The sequence below is a fragment of the Ranitomeya variabilis genome, chromosome 1 (genome assembly GCF_051348905.1).
Source record: "Ranitomeya variabilis isolate aRanVar5 chromosome 1, aRanVar5.hap1, whole genome shotgun sequence".
Taxonomy (NCBI): Eukaryota; Metazoa; Chordata; class Amphibia; order Anura; family Dendrobatidae; genus Ranitomeya; species Ranitomeya variabilis.
Genome location: NC_135232.1, coordinates 41,997,187 through 42,021,615, shown reverse-complemented (window position 1 = coordinate 42,021,615; position 24,429 = coordinate 41,997,187). Strand labels below are relative to the sequence as shown.

At 44.1% G+C, this 24,429-nt stretch overlaps 1 protein-coding gene across 6 annotated transcripts in view; it reads left to right on the top strand.

Annotated features, from left to right (window-relative positions):
* Positions 1-24,429, top strand: part of WDR7 (WD repeat domain 7) — a 383,582-nt gene that overhangs the window by 243,485 nt on the left and 115,668 nt on the right. For all 6 annotated transcript variants that reach the window (XM_077282600.1, XM_077282585.1, XM_077282579.1 and 3 more), the window contains one exon: positions 5,454-5,640. In XM_077282600.1, coding sequence (XP_077138715.1) covers positions 5,454-5,640 — 187 coding nt within the window. The remainder of the gene's footprint in view (positions 1-5,453; positions 5,641-24,429) is intronic.

Here is a 24,429-nt window from a genome sequence, read left to right as displayed (position 1 = left end):
TGCAGACGATTTTTAACAAGTTGCACAGCTGCTTGTTTTTTCCATTGATAATGGTGTAAGAATGTCGTTCCTTGGTTTATGTTTCTGCAAACTCCGATCGTGCCAAGTCTTGCTTAAGCTTTCACCATTCCCTTTTAGGCATGCAAAAGTTGCTCGGTCAACGTTGGTTACAAAGTTGTACATGCTTTGCTGATAGCCGTGGCGATCCCAGTCTCGGCGGTCCATCCACCGGTGACTAGCATTCCATGATGTCCTTCTTTGCGTGCTTCGCAGATGGTTTGTCATTTTACTCGATCAGCGTCTAGTATGATCATTCCTTCTGTTCCCGATGTAGACATGACACTGCAATACTTGGTATTCCTGCATCTTCCCTGGGGAATAATGCTGGATTCCTAATTCAGCTAGCTGGCCGGCGGCGACCATACCAATAATCTCGAGCATGACATTTTTAGAACATAGACATATCTCTCAATGGTTTTGTACCACCAAGGAAAATGTGAAAATCCAGGCCGGTTTCCATCTCCCGTATTGAGAAGCTGAAGTTGTGGATTGCTCTTTCCAATGGTTTCCTTAGGAATAACCTTCAAGGCTTCTTTTAAATGCCAAGCGAGCCTGTCCTGAGATTTCTCCGAGCGTCCCCCTTTGACCTCTGAAGAGGTCCTGAATATAAAATGACTTCAGCAAGTGACCCGAGTGTCCTCTCCTCCAACTGCAGAACATAATATGAGAGTACAAAGACGAGAGGCGCATATTACCGATGGAGGCGACCTAATGGGGACCCTCAGCTGCTCTTCACTAAAGTCCAGGATTTAACCTCGAGAGTCGAGAACCTACACACTGGTAACTCCTTCCTCGCCTTCTTGTCTTAAACTTTTACCATCTTAATTACCACACAATGGTTTTACTACTTTACCCTAGTAATTCACAAATGACTTGGACAATTAGGATGGCATTATTTTTTTTGTAATTAATTGCATGTATTTTATGCTAAAAATTATTTTGCAATTGGGTTTATTTAAGAATTGTGCAGCATGTGCCTTCTATAGCCGGTGTGCTGCTCTGCATGTTGTTGGCTGTAGAATGAGTTATCTGAGGATCCATCAGTGAGATCGTTCCTGACGGGGAGTTTGTAAGGTGTTTTTATGTCCTTTTCTGGACTTTTTTGTGTTGGTTTATGACCACATGGAAATTTGAGCTTAACTTTGATTTGGTTATAAATCAGCTGAGAGTAGCTCAGAAAAAGATAAAGGCGTTACACCCACTCCCGTTAGATCAGGGATGTCAAACTCAAATATACAGAGAGCCAAGATTAAAAAATTGGACAAAGTCACCGGCCAATCTGGTTTATTAAACAAAAATGTCTACAATTGGGGAAGCTTTTCCCTATCTAATGTGACGATGAACCTTTTCATATGAAAACAAAGTTAAAGGGGTTGTCCCTCGAACAAAGATCTCAAGAGTTAGATCACATGACCGAAGCATTGGGTATTTTCTGGAGGGCAGGGGCGCATGTCTCCCAACTTTGCAGCCTTTACAATGAAATGTTCCTCCTACTGAAGCCCCTATATTGCCCTTTCATTGCCTCATCTCATCAAAAGTGCCCCAAGTGAATTCCTCCACAGCTCCCTCCACATGCACAGTGTGATGACCTTACTGTACAAAGTATGGTGACCTCAACACAGTAGGATTCCCCAACTCTGATCACGACACAGTATAATGGGCCCCACATAGTCCTCCATACACAATAATGGCCCCACATAATCCTCCATACACTATAATGGTCCCACAATAGTATTCCTTACAGTATAATGGGCCCCACATGTTCTCCATACAGTATAATGGGCCCCACATAGTGCTCCATACAGTATAATGGGCCCCACATAGTGCTCAATACAGTATAATGGGCCCCACATAGTGCTCCTTACAGTATAATGGCCCCACATGTCCTCCATACAGTATAATGAGCCCCACATGTCCTCCATACAGTATAATAGGCCCCACATAGTCCTTCATACTAAATATGGGCCCCACATAATCCTACACACAGTATAATGAGCCCTCATAGTCCTCCATACAGTATAATGGGTCCCACATAGTCCTCCATGTGGAATAATGGCCCCACATACTGCTCCATGTGCAGAGAAACAACAGAAAAAAAAAAAAACAATAAAAAAAAAAACAATAAAAAAAATCAAATCGACTGATCTATCAATATATAAAATGAATTAATCCAATCAGTAAATGGCGTAGCGGGAAAAAAAATCGAAATGCCAGAATTACCTTTTTTTGGTCTCTATAACATTGCAATAAAATGCAACAACGGGCGATCAAAAGATCGTATACATAACAAAATGTATCAATAAAAACGTCAGATTGGCATGCCCTCACCTGGCCCCGGATCCCGAAAAATTGAGACACTACGGGTCTCGGAAAATGGCAACTTTTTTTTTTGCACAAACTTTGAATTTTTTTACACCACTTAAATAAAAAAACCTAGACCTGTTTAGTGCCTGTGAACTCGTAATGACCTGGAGAACCATAGTGGCAGGTCAGTTTTAGCATTTGGTGAACATGGTAAGAAAAAGATCCAAAAAACAATTGTGGAATAGCACTTTTTTTTGCAATTTCACCGCATTTGGAATTTTTTTTTCTATTTTCCAGTACATGATATGGTAAAATCAATGGTGCCATTCAAAAGTACAACTCGTCCTCCAAAAACCAAGCTCTTACATCGCCATATTGACGGAAAAATAAAAAAGTTATGGCTCTGGGAAGAAGGGGAGTAAAAAATGGAAATGCAAAAACGGAAATAGCCCTGGTCCTTTAGGGGTTAAGGTTGATCCCCATATTGTTAATAATTCCTTCTCCCAATCAGAAGATTATAAAATGCCCTCCAGAGATCAGCTGTGATCTGTGAGCAAACATGTTAGTAAGTGTGCAATATCTCTGCAGCGCCTCTACAGGGGAAATGAAGGATTGCACAGTGTCTCTTCAAATCAATGGGAGAGCTGTGTGATGCCGGACAAGTCATCTAGAGAGAAAATCTTTGGAATCACTCTCCCCTCTGTGACCAGGAGACGAGGACCTCCTCTATAAATCCAGAATTACTTACTGGGTTATTCCCCCAAAAATCAAATTACTCCTTATCCATAGGGCTGGGGATAACTTGCTGATCACTGGGGTTTGACTGATTGGGGCCTTGGAAGCCCATGAATGGGTTTCCTAAACAGGACTACCCCCTTTAGCTACTTCTTCTTGTCCAGTTTCTTACCTGGACTGTGGATATTACTATTTCTCACACACCTCATCCGTTCTTTAATGCATGAATACACAGTCATGGCCAAAAGTGTTGGCACCCTTGAAATTGTTCCAGAAAATTACATATTTCTCCCAGAAAATTATTGCAGTTACACATTTTGTTATACACATGTTTATTTCCTTTGTGTATTGGAACAACACAAAAAAACAGAAAAAAAGATAAATTGGACATAATTTCACACACGACCCAAAAAGTGGCCTGAAAAAACCTTCCCAAAATTGTGGGTAAACAACTTTGTTTCAAGCATAATGCTCTTTTAAATTCACCTGTGGCAAGTAACAGGTGGGGGCAATATGAAAATCCCACCTGAAACCAGATAAAAAGAGGAGCAGCTGACTCAATCTTTGCATTGTGACTGTGCGTGCCACACCGAGCATGGAGACCAGAAAGAGAAGAGAACGGTCTGAGGACTTGAGAACCAAAAACTGTTGAACAATTATCAGCAAGCTCAAGGTTACAAGCCCATCTTTAGAGACCTTGATGATCCTTTGTGCATGGTGAACAACATAATCAAGAAGTTTACAACTCATGGCACTATAACTAATCTCTCTGGACGTGGATGGCCGAGAAAAATTGATGAAAGGTTCCAATGCAGGATAGTCCGTATGGTGGATAAGCAGCCCCAATCAAGGTTCAAAGAAATCCTGCAGGCTCATAACGCGACAGTGTCAGCGCGAACTTTCTATCAAAATTGAATTAAATAAAATTCTATAACAGGAGACCCAGGAGGACCCCACTGCTAACACAGAGACATGAAAATACTAGACTGCAGCTTGCTAAAATGTAAAGCACATCTTTTCACTGTTTGCCGAAAGCGGAATGAAGCCTACAAAGAAAAGAGCACAGTACCTACAGTCAAATATGGTGGAGGTTCAAAGATGTTTTGGGATTGTCCTGCTGCCTCTGGAACTGGGTGCCTTGACTGTGTGCAAGGCATCATGAAATCTGAAGAGTACCAAAGGATTTCAGGTCTTCCTGCAGGACAATGACCCCAAATGTACTTTAAGAAGCCCCCAGAAATTGATGGAAACAAAGTGCTGTAGATCTGAAGTGGCTGCAATGAGTCTAGATCTGAATCCCATCGATCACCTGTGGAGAGATCTTAAAATTGCTGTTAGAAGACTCCTTCACATATGAGACCGGGAGCAGTTTACAAGAGAAGAGTGCTCCAAAATCCCAGATCAGAGGTGTAAGGAGCTTGTGGATGGTTATAGGAAGCGATTGATTACAGTTATTTATTCCCAACGGTGTGTAGCCAAATATTAGTTTTAGGGTGCCAACAATTTTGTCCTGCTTATTTTGAGTTTTGTGTTAAATTATGTCCAAAAAGCCGTTTTTTTTTTTGTGTGGTTTTCCAGTACGCACAAAGGAAACGTGTATAACAAAACATGGGGAAATGCATTAATTTTCTGGGAGAAATACTTCATTTTCTGGGACAATTTCAAGGGTGCCAACCCTTTCGACCATGGCTGTATGTATATACTGCGTCCACGGACTCTCACCAGGGCTCACGTGTATGACGGCAGACATGACTGCGGCGTGCTCGGAGAAGATGAATGCAGCCATTTGGGATTTATTGTGTCCATAAAAGATGTCATGGACTCCTCCTTTGCAAGGTTGGCAATAAATAATCTCCTGTGTCCGCTTCCTATACATTTTACGATTCCCGCGAAGCTTGTTTTATCCATACGGTGACATCCATTGTCTCAGTCAATATTATATCTTGTCCTTTTTTTGGTGGGCCCCTATATATACTTTAATGGATTATGTGTATATGTAGAGGTGTAGATAGACATAGCTATAGAGTGAGCAGGGAGACTTTCTTTCCTGTCTTTTTGGCTTCACATATCCAAGTGGTAAGCAGCTCAAGATGGCCGACATTGGGGAAAAAACAAAAAAAATAATATTTTTTTTTCCAGTACTCTGTCTGGAGATGTTTATGCTCTAGGTGTCTATGTGGCCACCCAGTGGTTTTGATGTGAATTGCACCCTGTTGATAGTTTTACCAGCGTATCACCATGATGTATAACATTTTTATTGGAATTCTTACCGAAATTCGAGCAACGGTGATGGTGGTGCATCTGATGGGTCCTAGAGGACTGTAAAGGCTGTATGTCTTCTCTTTTCTTCACAGGCAAGGCTCTGACTTTCCTGCTGCTGCAGCCCCCCAGCCCCAAGCTCCCTCCTCACAGCACCATCCGCCGGACCGCTATTGATCTGATTGGGCGAGGCTTTACCGTCTGGGAACCGTACATGGACGTTTCGGCCGTTTTAATGGGTCTTCTGGAGCTCTGCGCAGACGCTGAAAAACAGCTCGCCAAGTAAGTTCTCCATCTGCATTAATATCACCTTCACAATGGTATCTGGGGGGGCTCCATCAGCTGCTGGATTGCCCGGTTTTGGGATATAAAAGATGGGGTATGTCGTTTTAACCCTTTAACGACCCAGTGCCGAGATCCTAAATAAGCAGACAACTTCAGGGGATAGTACTAGACCACCCGTCCAATCTAGCAGTGTGGCGCACTACACGTATCAGTGTGACCTAAAGCAACCCTCAGCACCACAAGGATGATGGCAGCGAGAGCAGTGGTTCATTAGTGTTTTGTATCCTCTGACTTTTATAATGGAGAGCGGCTGCACACTACAGGTATTGGTAAGCATGTATTATGGTCTTTTTCTGAGATGTTTGAATTTGGTGTTCTTTTTAGTAAATTTTGCCGGTGATTTTGTCACCTTTTTTTTTTTTTTTTTTCTATCGTTTAGCTTTTTAAATCAATTTTGTGTCTTTTTATTTCGCCATAATTTTTTTTAATACTCCCTGCTTTATATATTTCTTTATTTTTGTTTCTTTTTAGTTTGTTTTATGTTTAAAACATGTTATTATTTACAAAACTTAAGAAATATTTTTTTCTTTTTCAATATGACAATCTAATGCCATTTTGAAAATACATATATTTTTTTTTCACCCATAGGGGTGGAGCCGCATATTCCTCACTGTAATGAGCGGCACCACGTGACCGCTCATACAGGAGAAGCTGCGGCGCTGAGAGGACGCATCGAGGGAGCTGGGTGAGTATTTTTATTTCCAGCGGGCGGGCGCACAGGGGGTGGGAGGGGGGTGGTGACAAAGATCTTTATTTCAACCGCAAAAAAAAAAAAAAAAAAGATTTTTCATTTCTTCTCTCCAGCGAATGCTGCTGGAGAGGAGAAATGAATGGCGGCTTCAGCACCCAAAGCAGGGGACAGCGCTTACTGTAGCGCTGTCTCCTGCACGGTCCGTGTGGTACCCAGTCAGCACACGGCTGCCGCACGTGTGCCACACTGATGTGCCACGTGAGCACATGGACACACGGACACGGATAACTCCGGTACCGGAACTATCTGGACATGTGAGACTGGCCTACTGCAGGGTTTTTAAACACACACAAACCTGTGGCCTTCAGCCACATGGAAAACCCGGACCCGAGATCCGTGACTCTCATGCACACCTATGGACTTCATCCGTCTGCATGCACATTCTGGGGAGAACAAACGGAGCCCCCTAGCTGTATCAGAGGCCACAGCCTAACAATATATATATATATATATATATATATATATATATATATATATATATATATATATATATATATATATATTATATATTGTGTGTATGTATATATATTGATATAGTTAAGATGTCAATATAATATATGATGAAGATATAAATACTAATGAAAAAAGAAAAACACAAATATATATATATTTTTTCTGATGTTCGGTATACGGGGTGGTTGGCCGGAAAAATTCTGCATATTTTCCTAAAGGTAGCATGGTCTACTTATTAGGCTATGTGCACACGTTCAGGATTTCTTGCAGAAAATTCCTGAGAAAAACCTGAAATTTTCTGCAAGAAATCTGCATGCGTATTTTGCTCGTTTTACCGTGTTTTTGCCGCGTTTTTTTCCGGACATTTCCCAATGCATTTTATAGTGGGAAATCCGCAAAAAAACCCTCAAAATTAATGAACATGCTGCGTTTTTTACCGCGATGCGTTTTTTTCGCGGAAAAAAAACGCATCAAGTGCACAAAAATTGCGGGATTCATTCTAAATGATGGGATGCATATTGTATGCTTTTTTTTTGGCGGTTTTATAGTGTTTTTATTGCGAAAAAACGTGAAAAGTCAGCAACGTGTGCATACAGCCTTATATTTACAACATGGAATTTCTTTCATGCAGTTTTCATTATGTCACTCTGTAGGCAGAGGAGGAAAAGGTGGGGACAAAACAAACAATAATTCTCCTCCTCCCTAAATATAACTGAAAATTAGGAAAAAGTAGGCACGGAAAAAAAAAAATCACTGCAAGATCAGACTGCACAGGGTTTGTTTGCAGTCTGTTACCAAGATGACACATAGGTCTGCCTAGGTGCTGTATACACAAACTAATGAATCTTTTTATTTCTTTTTAATCAACACTGCTTGAAAGGTTGCTACATTTTGCATCTTGGATTCATTGAAACAATGAAAAAAAAAAAAAATATATATATATATATATATATATATTTTCCACTGGGACCCCTCCCATCCATCTCAAAAAAGTGGTTATGAAATGTATCCTCTGAAAGAGCAGGTCCCCATACATGCCACCACTCTGTTTACACTTTTTTTTTTTATGTATTTTTCTGGCAAATAGATAATGAATGATCGTGGTGGTGCGCGTGTGCGGCCAACGCTTCATTCAAATTATGCATTTTGGAACCCCCGTTCTCATCAGTGGGGGGTCACAGCATTGGTGGGAATAACCCTTAAATAAGATTGGAAATCTTAATTCTAGCGTGAACTTGGAACTCAAAAAGGTGTTCCAGTTTCAGGTAACCCCTTTTTCCCGATTGCACTTTGTTTTAAAAAAAACCTGCTTTTCTCATCTTCCATGGGTCTTTTGCTGCTGCCAGTGTTTTTATTTCTGCAGTGCTGAAATCGTGTCAACAGCGCTGCAGACAATCAGTGAGTTTAATCAGCCAGTCTATAAGCTGACGTACATGCAAAGTGTAAGAGCTTGTTCACGCTGTGGCCATTTCCAAGACAAAACTCAAGAAAAAAATTTAAAAAATGAGCAAATACCCTGTTAGTAAATAGTACAGTAATTATACATGTAGTAACATAGGGGACTTGGTTACCGCTATTTTGATTTAGAAAAAAAACAAAACCTAAAAACCATCCCACTGCGACAAGGTGACCCATTGGGACATCCGTGGCCCCTCTTTCTGTGCTAAGTATTTCATCTATGTAGCTTCCCATGGGTGGGTGTCTCAAGCAGGACCAGTCATGCTCTGCCCATTTCACATTGAGGTCAGCTGACACAAGCTAAGGTTCTAATACTCAGAAAAGAAAAAATCGTCTACAAGAGCCGCAGCCAGCTCACCGACCAGACCATCACGGCACGGGGCACGGAACTTCGTCCTGGTTCTAATACTACAGACAGGATAGGACCATCCCGATGGGTTCACCTTGTCGCGATGGGGATGGGTTTTATGCTTTTTTACTTGCATGTAAAATTACTATTTACTTGCTGTAGGGAATATGCCCATTTTGTTGGTTTTTTATTTACTCATATTCGATTAGTGAGTTTAACAGTGAACTGCTGAGCTCACTGATTGGCTTCAGTGCTGTCAATGTGATGTCAGCACTGCAGTCAGTAAGACACCGGGAGTGCCACAGCAAACTCTGCTCTTGATCCAAGGAGAGTGAAACCATTTTTTTTGTTTTTAAATCAAACTGCAGGAGAGGAATAAAAGTTTTCCAAAATTGGAAAAACACTATATATATATATATATATATATATATATATATATATATATATATATATATATATATATACACACACACACACACACACACACACACACACACACACACACACACACACACACACACACACACACACACCGTACAGACCAAACGTTTGGGCACACCTTCTCGTTTAAAGATTTTTCCGTATTTTCATGACTATGGAAATTGTACATTCACACTGAAGGCATCAAAACTATGAATTGACACATGTGGAATTATATACTTAACAAAAAAGTGTGAAACAACTGAAATTATGTCTTATATTCTAGGTTCTTCAAAGTAGCCTCCTTTTGCTTTGATGACTGCTTTGCATACTCTTGGCATTCTCTTGATGAGCTTCAAGTGGTAGTCACCGGGAATGGTCTTCCAACAATCCTGAAGGCGTTCCCAGAGATGCTTAGCACTTGTTGGCCCTTTTGCCTTCACTCTGCGGTCCAGCTCACCCCAAACCATCTTGATTGGGTTCAGGTCTGGTGACTGTGGAGGCCAGGTCATCTGGCGTAGCACCCCATCACTCTCCTTCTTCGGCAAATAGCCCTTACACAGCCTGGAGGTGTGTTTGAGGTCATTGTCCTGTAGAAAAATAAATCATGGTCCAACTAAATGCAAACCGGATGGAATAGCATGGCGCTGCAAGATGCTGTGGTAGTCATGCTGGTTCACTATGCCTTCAATTTTGAATAAATCCCCAACAGTGTCACCAGCAAAGCACCCCCACACCATCACACCTCCTCCTCCATGCTTCACGGTGGGAACCAGGCATGTAGCGTCCATCCGTTCACCTTTTCTGCGTCGCACAAAGACACAGTGGTTGGAACCAAAGATCTCAAATTTGGACTCATCAGACCAAAGCACAGATTTCCTCTGGTCTAATGTCCATTCCTTGTGTTCTTTAGCCCAAACAAGTCTCTTCTGCTTGTTGCCTGTCCTTAGCAGTGGTTTCCTAGCAGATATTTTACCATGAAGGCCTGCTGCACAAAGTCTCCTCTTAACAGTTGTTGTAGAGATGTGTCTGCTGCTAGAACTCTGTGTGGCATTGACCTGGTCTCTAATCTGAGCTGCTGTTAACCTGCGATTTCTGAGGCTGGTGACTCGGATAATCTTATCCTCAGAAGCAGAGGTGACTCTTGGTCTTCCTTTCCTGAGGCGATCCTCATGTGAGCCAGTTTCTTTGTAGCGCTTGATGGTTTTTGCCACTGCACTTGGGGACACTTTCAAAGTTTTCCCAATTTTTCGGACTGACTGACCATCATTTCTTAAAGTAATGATGGCCACTCATTTTTCTTTACTTAGCTGCTTTTTTCTTGCCATAATACAAATTCTAACAGTGTATTCAGTAGGACTTTCAGCTGTGTATCCACCAGACTTCTGCACAACACAACTGATGGTCCCAACACCATTTATAAGGCAAGAAATCCCACTTATTAAAGGCGCCGGGATCGCTAATGAAGCAAGTGGAGTTTGCTCCCGGCGCGCACAGGCTCAGAGTGACGGCTGTGCTGCGTCTGATTAGGGGGGAAAGATCTGCCCTCGGGACGATTTCATGGTATGAGGGGGCACATTTTATAAGCGTTAATTTCAGTGTGTGCAGGGAGCATAACTAAAAGAGCCACCTTGTCAGAATGCAGCATTAGTGCTGCACAAGTGGCTCTTTTAGTTACAAACTCCTGAGAGGGGAGACAGGTTCCCTTTAAACCTGACAGGGCACACCTGTGAAGTGAAAACCATTCCCGGTGACTACCTCTAGAAGCTCTTCAAGAGAATGCCAAGAGTGTGCAAAGCAGTCATCAAAGCAAAAGGTGGCTACTTTGAAGAACCTAGAATATAAGACATAGTTTCAGTTGTTTCACACTTTTTTGTTAAGTATACAATTCCACATGTGTTAATTCATAGTTTTGATGCCTTCAGTGTGAATGTACAATTTTCATAGTCATGAAAATACAGAAAAATCTTTAAATGAGAAGGTGTGTCCAAACTTTTGGTCTGTACTGTTTGTGTGTGTCTATATATATATATATATATATATATATATATATATATATATATATACATATACATACACGCACACAAACACACACTCAACACACGTGCTTCTCACAAAATTAGAATGTCTTCGAAAAGTTAATTTATTTCAGTTCTTCAATACAAGAAGTGAAACTCATATATTATATAGAGTCATTACAAACAGAGTGATCTATTTCACGTGTTTATTTCTGTTAATGTTGATGATTATGGCTTACAACCAATGAAAACCCAAAAGTCATTATCTCAGTAAATTAGTTAGAATAATTAACAATTGGCCAGCAAACTCATCTGAACTTAACCCCATAGAGATTCCATGGAGTATTGTAAAGAGGAAGATGAGACACCAGACCCAACAATGCAGGTGAGCTGAAGGCTGCTGTCAAAGCATCATGGGCTTCCATAACCCCTCAGCAGTGCCACAGGCTGATCGCCTCCATGCCACACCGCATTGATGCTGTAATTGATGCAAAAGGAGCCCGACCAAGCATTGAGTGCATTTACTGAACATACATTTCAGTAGGCCAACATTTCAGATTTTAAAATCATTTTTCAGGCTGGTGTTATAAAGTATTCTAATTTACTGAGATAACGACTTTTGGGTTTTCATTTGCTATAAGCCATAATCATCAACATTAACAGAAATAAACACGTGAAATAGATCCCTCTGTGTGTAATGACTCTATATAATATGAGCTTCACTTTTTGTATTGAAGAACTGAAATAAATTAACTGTTTGATGATATTCTAATTTTGTGAGAAGCCGCTGTATGTAATCGCCTGATACTGTGACATCTGTAAAATAAAGAGCACAATCCACAGAATCCCAGCACTCGGAAGACCAGAACCTCTGGAAGATTCACAAACCAGGAAACAAGAGGGAATAAAGTCTGATTTCTGTTTATTTTTCTGTCTTAGAAAAGTTTACAAAGAGCCGGTGAATCGTGTGCCTGGGGGACGCTATATCCTACCAGCTCCCCCTACACGGCGACCACAGAGAGGCTGCTGGTCCCAGCATGGAGCCGCTGGTAGATGAACTCTGCCGCTTCTTATCTTATCTGCAGTTTTCAGCAGTCATTTTATCTGCTGCGCGCACTTATTCTTCACAGCCACCGCCACAATGCCGGCTATAAAGGAATATGTCACACGTGCAGCCGTCACTAATGGGGAAGATTAGGGATTCCCTTCTGCTCTCCTGGCTTCAAGGCACCAGAGATGATGCTAATCAGAATGGCGGACGATTCGCAGCCCCCCCAATATCACAGGACATAGAAGTCCTCAGTCCTCCCCTCAGAAGGAGCCGAAAAGTCACATAAGGGGAAAAGTATGTCATATATACCTCTCAGTTCCTGCAGGACCTCATAATACACCTCTGCTGCTGCAGAACCTCATAATACATCTCAGTTCCTGCAGGACCTCATAATACACCTCTGCTGCTGCAGAACCTCATAATACATCTCAGTTCCTGCAGGACCTCATAATACACCTCTGCTGCTGCAGAGCCTCATGATACACCTCAGCTGCTGCAGAACCTCATAATACACCTCTGCTGCTGCAGAACCTCATAATACATCTCAGTTCCTGCAGGACCTCATAATACACCTCTGCTGCTGCAGAACCTCATGATACACCTCAGCTGCTGCAGAACCTCATAATACACCTCTGCTGCTGCAGAACCTCATAATACATCTCAGTTCCTGCAGGACCTCATAATACACCTCTGCTGCTGCAGAGCCTCATGATACACCTCAGCTGCTGCAGAACCTCATAATACACCTCTGCTGCTGCAGAACCTCATATTACATCTCAGTTCCTGCAGGACCTCATAATACACCTCTGCTGCTGCAGAACCTCATAATACATCTCAGTTCCTGCAGGACCTCATAATACACCTCAGCTGCTGCAGAACCTCATAATACACCTCTGCTGCTGCAGAACCTCATAATACATCTCAGTTCCTGCAGGACCTCATAATACACCTCTGCTGCTGCAGAACCTCATAATACATCTTAGTTCCTGCAGGACCTCATAATATACCTCAGCTGCTGCAGATTCTCATAATACACCTCAGCTGCTGCAGATCCTCATAATACACCTGAGCTGCTGCAGAACCTCATAATACACCACTGCTGCTGCAGAACCTCATAATACATCTCAGTTCCTGCAGGACCTCATAATACACCTCTGCTGCTGCAGAACCTCATAATACATCTCAGTTCCTGCAGGACCTCATAATACACCTCTGCTGCTGCAGAACCTCATAATACATCTTAGTTCCTGCAGGACCTCATAATATACCTCAGCTGCTGCAGATTCTCATAATACACCTCAGCTGCTGCAGATCCTCATAATACACCTGAGCTGCTGCAGAACCTCATAATACACCACTGCTGCTGCAGAACCTCATAATACATCTCAGTTCCTGCAGGACCTCATAATACACCTCTGCTGCTGCAGAACCTCATAATACATCTCAGTTCCTGCAGGACCTCATAATACACCTCTGCTGCTGCAGAACCTCATAATACATCTTAGTTCCTGCAGGACCTCATAATACACCTCAGCTGCTGCAGATCCTCATAATACACCTGAGCTGCTGCAGAACCTCATAATACACCTCTGCTGCTGCAGAACGCCATGATACACCTCATCTGCTGCAGATCTTCATAATACACCTCAGCTGCTGCAGAACCTCATAATACACCTCAGCTGCTGCAGAACTTCATAATACACCTCAACTGCTGCAGAACCTCATAATACACCTCACAGCTGCTGCAGAAACTCATAATACATCTCAGCTGCTGCAGAACCTCTTTTTAGACAGAGAGCCTCATTAGATTTCCGGATGATCGGAGGAGATGGGCAGCAAGTATATAGCGCCGCTCATCTCTGTACAGTGGGAATGTGAAAATATTTACATTGATATGGGATAATCAGCAGGGGTCTATGACGTAATGTCCTGTGTAGTATACGGTCACTGTGGGGTCGCATGTCCTGTATGGTATGCGGTCACTATGGCGTCACACATTCTGTGTAGCATACGGTCACTATGGGGTCGCACGTCCTGTGTAGCATACATTCACTATGGGGTTGCACGTCCTTTGTAGCATACGGCCACTATGGGGTCGCACGTCCTGTGTAGCATACATTCACTATGGGGTTGCACGTCCAGTGCAGCATACGGTCACTATGGGGTCGCACGTCCAGTGTAGCATACGATCACTGTGGGGTCGCACGTCCAGTGTAGCATACGGTCACTATAGGGTCGCATATCCAGTGTAACACACGATCACTATGGGGTTGCACGTCCAGTGTAGCATACAGTCACTATAGTGTCGCACATCCAGTGCATTTTACGGTCACTATGGCGTTGCACGTCCTGTGTAGCATACGGTCACTATGAGGTTGCACTTCCAGCGTAGCATACGGTCACTATGGGGTTGCAGGTCCCGTGTAGCATACGGTCACTATGGGGTTGTAGGTCCTGTGTAGCATACGGTCACTATGGGGTCACACATCCTGTGTAGCATATGGTTACTGTACGGTCGCATATCCAGTGTAGCACACGATCACTATGGGGTTGCACGTCCAGTGTATTTTACGATCACTATGGTGTTGCACGTCCAGTGTAGCATATGATCACTATGGGGTCACAGATTCTGGCTTTTCTACCGGTGATCCCATACATTGCAGCGCTCGGTCCTCTGCGGTGTAATTGAAGCTCTGGTCTGGAGAGATTATGATCACGGATTGTACATATTTATGTGCTGAAGAGCCGCACTCGTCCGCGCGGTGCACGATGCCCTGTGGCCGTATTTAGCTCTTCACTCACAGGTTCTCTCAAGGGGTAAATTATCTGGCTCCATTCTCATGGCTGAACCCTACAGCGTCATCCAACCTCAGTAAGTGCCGCAGCCTCAGCACCATATCTATTCCTATTGTCTGACCCCTGACCTTATACCAGCGGAGATTTCCTATAGCCTTGTCCTTGTAGGGTTTCATCATCCTTTTATTGATACCATAGCAGTCATAGCTCTCCTCCGTTGGCCTCCACTTGTTTTATCATTTATTTCATCACCTTTTTGATGTTGGGGGGAGGTCAGCCGTGTGTCACTCCCCCACTCATCCTTTAATTCAGCCATAATCTATAAGGCTATGACATAAGATCGCCACTTCATCGGTGCTACAGCGATACTGAATGTGGGGGTCCGTAATTCGCCTCCACCAGACTGTTGGCAGAAATTAATTACCTGATGGATTTCTTCTCAGCCACGTTGGCCGTCACCTTTGATGGCACAATATCGCTCATGCCTCAAGTCGCCATGTAAAAATTGTTAAATAAGAAAAAAAAATTGCAATCCTTTCTCCTATAAAGCAATAGACAAGATGTGAGAAAAGTGGATAAAGGGGAAAAATTGTGAAGTAATAATAATTTTAAGAAAATACAACATTACCTGTTAAATCTCTGCTATCCGCCCATTGTAAACCAATTTCAGCCGTGTGGAGATCCACTCATGTGCCAACACAATCGCGGGGTGCCGAGGTCCTACTGACTATCCCCTGCGCCACCGTATTAGTGCAGCTTGTGCATGGACTTCATAGTTGATTGTTAATTTCACATTAATCAGGGCTTGTTCACACACAGCTTTTTCAATGCGTTTTTTTTATGTGTTATTTCCTCGCCAAAAAAAATACATTTTACAGTAACAGCAAAGTGCATTAGATTTTTAAAATCTCAGTCCGAGTTCATTTTTATGTTTTTTTTACCTGTAGTGCATTTTTTTCAAAAACACAGCATGTGAATTCTTTCATCGTTTTTACCATAGTTTTTCTCTATCGAGAGGAAAACGGCTCAGTGTTCAAAAACACACAAAAAAAAACCCGCTTGTAATTTACAATGTGGATTCCGGGCCAAAGTTTGCATTTTTATGTCTGCAGAAAAAAAACGCATCAAAAACACTACTTGTAGACCTCTGTTGGGACCCTTCGAGGTCCATGTTACAAGCTGCAGGATTTAGAGGAGAAAGGGGAGGCACAAAAGTATTACAGTTTATAGTACTGGTGATCAAACAACCTATTGTTCACATTCCATGAAGAAGTCAGAAAAACATAATGTGCAAAATGTTGTCACAAAAATTAGTAAACAATATTTGAAAAAATCACAATCTCTTTTTTTTCATATTTGGAATCTGCGCCTCCATAAAACTCCTTTCTATCAAAATATGAAAATATTTTATTTAGTAGTTTTATTTATTGAAAAAAAAAAAAGTCATCAGGATTTCAATTTTTCAGTCACTGCACCTCTACTAAAAATTAACAAAGTGATCAAAATGTCGTATATACTCCCAAAATGGTGCCAATAGACAAAAAAACAAACAAAACATCTTTGGTCTCAATAAAAGAAACCCTGGAAACAAGCTCCAAGGATGCCGGGAAAAAAAAGAAGCAGGATCTTGGATAATATCAACACAAACCAAATTCTTTTTATTTCTTACCAATTTTTTTAATTCCACATATTTTTAAGTTTGGCATACCGGTAATTTCCCGAGTTGGAGAATCTCTTTGCAGGGTCATCTTCATCACACAATGAGCGCTGTAAAAATGAAACCCAAAACAATGGTGTTTTTTTTCTTCTTTCCCTTTGTGTTTTTTTTTTTATTTATTTGATATCAATTTCACCTATTTTACTTTTTTTTTTTTTCCCATTCTTCATACATATGGCTGTCAACTGATGAAAAAATTATTAAGCCGTGACTCACGGACGACGGAGGGGACAAACAAAAGCGCAAAAATAACAAATGCCCGGGTTGGAAGGGGTTAATAATTATGTAATTTTCCGTTACCCAATTATTTCCTATTTTATCGTCATTAGCAGTGATACATACGTGATCTGTGGCTACAGACTTTCCCCTGCTCCTAGCATTGTGATGGTATGTTCATCCAGCTCTCCTATGAAGCGCACATAATACATCACCCAGCTTTGCGCATAGACTTTCCCCTGCTCCTAGCATTGTGATGGTATGTTCATCCAGCTCTCCTATGAAGCGCACATAATACATCACCCAGCTTTGCGCATAGACTTTCCCCTGCTCCTAGCATTGTGATGGTATGCCTTTCAGCTAACCCCCAACTTACTGTGTGATATTTATGACCTTGTTTACTTAGTCTTGATTGTATGCATCTGGTCGACCCTTAATTCTCTGACCAAGATGAGCAGAGACCACTCCTCTCTGCTCCACACCTGACCGCACTTAGTTTTCCATATATTGCATAGCACAAGTCCGCAGGACTTTAGTCTGCCGTGTGATTTCTAGAAGTGTGTTCTAAAAGTGTGGATTACATTAGAATTAAAACCTGAATTGAACCTGAAGGGAACTGAAGGTAACTGGCCTGACACTGCAAACAATGTTTCTGTTTGTTGTCACTTTTACCCCTATAATCTTTCACTTTCTGCAACCTCCCCCAATCCCCACACCAAGTAAGGAACTGTTCATCTCCTCTTCAATCCTCCCCGTCCATCTCACCTCCTCCTCAGAACTGTTCCTTAACATACAATCCTCTGTCTCAAAGCACAGGCAGCCCCCTCACGCTCTCTCCTGCTCCCACCTGCTAACACTATCTCTGCTCCTTCTCACTGCTGGTGATATCTCTCCAAATCCTGGTCCTCCTCACCATATTCCCACAGTCATTTCTACCTCCCATCCACGCTCCATCACAAACTTCCGTAACCTCTCTAACCTTATACCCATTCGCCCAGCCCCCGCTTCCCCAGTCCCACTAACAGGAGCTCTGTGGAACGCTCGCTCTGTCTGTAACAAGCTTTCCTATATCCATGATCTTTTTGTTACTACCAAACTTTCCTTCCTCGCCATCACCGAAACCTGGCTCACCCCTTCTGACACGGCCTCCCCTGCTGCACTCTCTTACGGTGGCTTCCACCTTTCTCACACACCCCGCCCCAGCAGCAAGCATGGTGGAGGAGTTGGTTTTCTCCTGTCAGATAACTGCTCCTTCACCACAATCCCACTGCCACCCTCTGTTACCCTCCCTTCCTTTGAGGTGCACTCTGTGCGCATCTACTCCCCCTCCAACCTCCAACTGGCTGTCATTTACCGCCCCCCAGGGCCAGCCACCACCTTCTTTGACCACTTCACCACCTGGCTACTTCATTTCCTTTCTGCGGACATCCCCACTATCATCATGGGCGATTTCAACATACCCATTGACACTTCCCTCTCAGCTGCCACTAAACTTCTATCTCTCTCTTCCTCCTTCGGCCTCACTCAATGGTCTTCTGCAGCCACTCACAAAGATGGTCACACACTGGACCTCATCTTCACCCGCCTCTGCTCCCTATCTAACCTCTCTAACTCGCCTCTTCCTCTCTCTGACCACAACCTTCTCACATTCTCATCTCTCTCCACTCCATGTCTAGAGTCCCCACCCCACAAACTTTCACACCCTCGCAGAAATCTTAAACATCTTGACCTACATTCATTCTCTGAATCCCTCCTCCCTCTCACAGACATAATTTCCATACACAATGCGGATGACGCTGCCGCTCTATACAACACCACAATAGCTGTAGCTTTGGAATCTGCTGCCCCACTTACACATACCAAAGCTCGCAAAATCAACAGACAGCCCTGGCACACCAGCCTGACCAAAGAACTGAGGCGAGCTTCCAGGGCTGCTGAGCGCAGATGGAAAAGATCCCACTCCAACGACCACTTAATCGCATTCAAACAGTCCCTCACTACTTTCAAGACCGCACTCGCCACAGCTAAACAAACCTACTTCTCATCTCTCATATCCTCCCTATCTCACAACCCTAAACAGTTATTCAACACCTTCAATTCTCTCCTCCGTCCCCCAGCACCTCCTCCCTCCTCACTTATCTCTGCTGAAGACTTTGCCTCATTCTTCAAGCAGAAGATTGATAACATCAGAGACAGTTTTGGTCAACAAGCCCCAGAGCCCTTCCTCCCAACTTCCCTACCCTCCACCTCCAAAACCAACTACTCCACCATTACAGAAGATCAACTCGCCACTCTACTCTCAAGATCGCATCTCACCACCTGTGCACTTGACCCGCTCCCAACCCACCTCATCCCAAACCTCACCACAATCTTCATCCCAACCCTAACCCATCTCTTCAACCTATCACTAACAAATGGTGTTTTCCCCTCAAGCTTTAAACATGCCTCCATCACACCTATCCTCAAAAAGCCCTCTCTTGACCCATCCTCTGTATCTAGCTATCGCCCTATATCACTTCTCCCCTATGCCTCAAAACTACTGGAACAACACGTCTACCTTGAACTGTCCTCCCATCTCTCTTCTTGCTCCCTCTTTGACCGCTTACAATCTGGCTTCCGGCCACACCATTCCACTGAAACTGCCCTAACTAAGGTCACCACTGACCTTTTAACCGCCAAGAGCAAGCGACACTACTCTGTTCTCCTCCTCCTCGACCTGTCGGCTGCCTTTGACACAGTGGACCATTCCCTATTATTACAGACCCTCTCATCCCTTGGCATCACAGACTTGGCCCTATCCTGGATCTCATCATACCTAACAGACCGGACATTCAGCGTCTCCCACTCACACACCACCTCCTCACCTCGCCCCCTATCTGTCGGAGTCCCACAAGGTTCAGTCCTTGGGCCCCTGCTCTTCTCCATTTACACCTTTGGCCTGGGACAGCTCATAGAATCTCATGGCTTTCAGTATCACCTCTATGCTGATGACACACAGATCTACATCTCTGGACCAGATATCACCTCCCTACTAACCAGAATCCCTCAATGTCTGTCCACTATTTCATCCTTCTTCTCCGCTAAATTTCTGAAACTTAACATGGACAAAACAGAATTCATCATCTTTCCCCCATCTCACGTGACCCCCCCAACGAACCTATCCATTACAGTAAATGGCTGCCCACTCTCCCCAGTCCCACAAGCTCGCTGCCTCGGGGTTATCCTTGACGCTGATCTCTCCTTCAAACCACACATCCAAGCCCTTTCCACTTCCTGCCGACTTCAACTCAAAAATATTTCACGAATCCGTTCATTCCTCAACCAAGAATCTGCAAAAACCCTAGTCCATGCCCTCATCATCTCTCGTCTTGACTACTGCAACCTCCTGCTCTGTGGCCTCCCCTCAAACACTCTCGCACCCCTCCAATCTATTCTAAACTCTGCTGCCCGACTAATCCACCTGTCCCCCCGCTATTCTCCGGCCTCTCCCCTCTGTCAATCCCTTCACTGGCTCCCCATTGCCCAGAGACTCCAGTACAAAACCCTAACCATGACGTACAAAGCCATCCACAACCTGTCTCCTCCTTACATCTGTGACCTCATCTCCCGGTACTTTCCTACACGCAACCTCCGATCCTCACAAGATCTCCTTCTCTACTCCCCTCTTATCTCCTCTTCCCACAATCGTATACAAGATTTCTCTCGCGTATCACCCCTACTCTGGAACCCTCTACCACAACACATCAGACTCTCGCCCACCATCGAAACCTTCAAAAAGAATCTGAAGACCCACCTCTTCCGACAAGCCTACAACCTGCAGTAACCACCGATCAACCAACCGCTGCACGATCAGCTCTATCCTCACCTACTGTATTCTCACCCATCCCTTGTAGATTGTGAGCCCTCGCGGGCAGGGTCCTCACTCCTCCTGTACCAGTTATGACTTGTATTGTTCAAGATTATTGTACTTGTTTTTATTATGTATACCCCTCCTCACTTGTAAAGCGCCATGGAATAAATGGCGCTATAACAATAAATAATAATAATAATAATAATACAGTGTGTTTACATCATCTGTTAGATTCATCGATCAGTGTGAAGTCCTCCCTTTATCTCATCACTGCTTTAATACTGCTGCTCGGTCCCTTCGCCATGCTTTACACTGCAGCCAGAAGCTTTCTGAAAAGATGATCTTTCAGTTCTCCTGGTATTCTCACACGAGGTCCTAATAAGGAGCAGTTTCCATTTCCGTCCCTTACGCTGTAACTTGGGTTGCTCTTCTGTGTAATACAATTAGGTGCGGAATTCATTTAGGTTTGTCTTTGTGGAGCTGCTGTCGGCCCTGAATCACCACCCGTACATGTAACGCAGCATCAGGACGTCGTACGCCCCACTATTTATGGCTTGTGCTTTCAGATCCGTCTCTACAATCTTATTCCCGTCCAGCGGAGTCATGTATGACCGCATTACCCAATGTATGGTTTGTAAGACCCAGCCGGATTTAACCCCCTGAGTCGATGCCAAATTGTGAACCTTTCTCCTGTAGAGTGTCAGCTCTTATGTGCAGAATCCTCTCTCCTGTAGAGTGTCAGTTCTTATGTGCAGGGTCCTCTCTTCTGTACAGTGTCAGCTCTTATGTGCAGGGTTCTCTCTCCTGTAGAGTGTCAGCTCTTATGTGCAGGATCCTCTCTCCTGTAGAGTGTCGGCTCTTATGTGCAGGGTCCTCTCTCCTGTAGAGTATCAGCTCTTATGTGCAGGGTCCTCTCTCCTGTAGAGTGTTAGCTCTTATGTGCAGGGTCCTCTCTCCTGTAGAGTATCAGCTCTTATGTGCAGGGTCCTCTCTCCTGTAGAGTGTCAGCTCTTATGTGCAGGGTCCTCTCTCCTATAGAGTATCAGCTCTTATGTGCAGGGTCCTCTCTCCTGTAGAGTGTCAGCTCTTATGTGCAGGGTCCTCTCTCCTGTAGAGTGTTAGCTCTTATGTGCAGGGTCCTCTCTCCTGTAGAGTATCAGCTCTTATGTGCAGGGTCCTCTCTCCTGTAGAGTATCAGCTCTTATGTGCAGGGTCCTCTCTCCTGTAGAGTATCAGCTCTTATGTGCAGGGTCCTCTCTCCTGTAGAATATCAGCTCTTATGTGCAGGGTCCTCTCTCCTGTAGAGTATCAGCTCTTATGTGCAGGGTCCTCTCTCCTGTAGAGTATCAGCTCTTATGTGCAGGGTCCTCTCTCCTGTAGAATATCAGCTCTTATGTGCAGGGTCCTCTCTCCTGTAGAGTATCAGCTCTTATGTGCAGGGTCCTCTCTCCTGTAGAGTATCAGCTCTTATGTGCAGGGTCCTCTCACCTGTAGAATATCAGCTCTTATGTGCAGGGTCCTCTCTACTGTAGAGTATCAGCTCTTATGTGCAGGGTCCTCTCTCCTGTAGAGTATCAGCTCTTATGTGCAGGGTCCTCTCTCCTGTAGAGTATCAGCTCTTATGTGCAGGGTCCTCTCTCCTGTAGATTATCAGCTCTTATGTGCAGGGTCCTCTCTCCTGTAGAGTGTCAGCTCTTATGTGCAGGGTCCTCTCTCCTGTAGAGTATCAGCTCTTATGTGCAGGGTCCTCTCTCCTGTAGAGTGTCAGCTCTTATGTGCAGGGTCCTCTCTCCTGTAGAGTGTTAGCTCTTATGTGCAGGGTCCTCTCTCCTGTAGAGTGTCAGCTCTTATGTGCAGGGTCCTCTCTCCTGTAGAGTGTCAGCTCTTATGTGCAGGGTCCTCTCTCCTGTAGAGTGTCCGCTCTTATGTGCAGGGTCCTCTCTCCTGTAGAGTGTTAGCTCTTATGTGCAGGGTCCTCTCTCCTGTAGAGTGTCAGCTCTTATGTGCAGGGTCCTCTCTCCTGTAGAGTATCAGCTCTTATGTGCAGGATCCTCTCTCCTGTAGAGTGTCAGCTCTTATGTGCAGGGTCCTCTCTCCTGTAGAGTATCAGCTCTTATGTGCAGGGTCCTCTCACCTGTAGAATATCAGCTCTTATGTGCAGGGTCCTCTCTACTGTAGAGTATCAGCTCTTATGTGCAGGGTCCTCTCTCCTGTAGAGTATCAGCTCTTATGTGCAGGGTCCTCTCTCCTGTAGAGTATCAGCTCTTATGTGCAGGGTCCTCTCTCCTGTAGATTATCAGCTCTTATGTGCAGGGTCCTCTCTCCTGTAGAGTGTCAGCTCTTATGTGCAGGGTCCTCTCTCCTGTAGAGTATCAGCTCTTATGTGCAGGGTCCTCTCTCCTGTAGAGTGTCAGCTCTTATGTGCAGGGTCCTCTCTCCTGTAGAGTGTTAGCTCTTATGTGCAGGGTCCTCTCTCCTGTAGAGTGTCAGCTCTTATGTGCAGGGTCCTCTCTCCTGTAGAGTGTCAGCTCTTATGTGCAGGGTCCTCTCTCCTGTAGAGTGTCCGCTCTTATGTGCAGGGTCCTCTCTCCTGTAGAGTGTTAGCTCTTATGTGCAGGGTCCTCTCTCCTGTAGAGTGTCAGCTCTTATGTGCAGGGTCCTCTCTCCTGTAGAGTATCAGCTCTTATGTGCAGGATCCTCTCTCCTGTAGAGTGTCAGCTCTTATGTGCAGGGTCCTCTCTCCTGTAGAGTATCAGCTCTTATGTGCAGGGTCCTCTCTCCTGTAGAGTGTCAGCTCTTATGTGCAGGGTCCTCTCTCCTGTAGAGTATCAGCTCTTATGTGCAGGGTCCTCTCTCCTGTAGACTATCAGCTCTTACTCTACAGGAGAGAGGACCCTGCACATAAGAGCTGACACTCTACAGGAGAGAGGACCCTGCACATGTCAGCTCTTATGTGCAGGGTCCTCTCTCCTGTAGAGTGTCAGCTCTTATGTGCGTGGCCTTCTCTACTGTAGAGTGTCAGCTCTTATGTGCAGGGTCCTCTCTCCTGTAGAGTGTCAGCTCTTATGTAAAGGGTCCTCTCTCCTGTAGAGTGTCAGCTCTTATGTGCAGGGTCCTCTCTCCTGTAGAGTATCAGCTCTTATGTGCAGGGTCCTCTCTCCTGTAGAGTGTCAGCTCTTATGTGCAGGATCCTCTCTCCTGTAGAGTGTCAGCTCTTATGTGCAGGGCCTTCTCTCCTGTAGAGTGTCAGCTCTTATGGACAATGACCTCTCTCCGGTATCTTCTCCTTATGCTGTAAAGAGTTAATATTTTAGTCTCTAGCGGGATTGTGTGTAATCGGGTGTGATCTGTCTGTGACTTGATAAGGCCGCAGGAGACTCTCTGGCTCTCCCTCTTGTGTGACTGAAGATACCACATCACCGACAGATAAGCGCAATCAAAGTTCTCCACAAGATACATGCAACCGCTGAGGTTCAAGGATGGGGATTTTTTAGTTTTTATTTTATCTTTAGAAGTCTTTATATTTCCATTAGTGAAACCTGCATTGACCTTTGAGCGTTCCCAGTTCATCTTTATGGTGGTTTGAAGTCTTTGACAGCGAGTTTATTACACAGCGATCTCCTATAATCTATATTGTGTATTTTCGA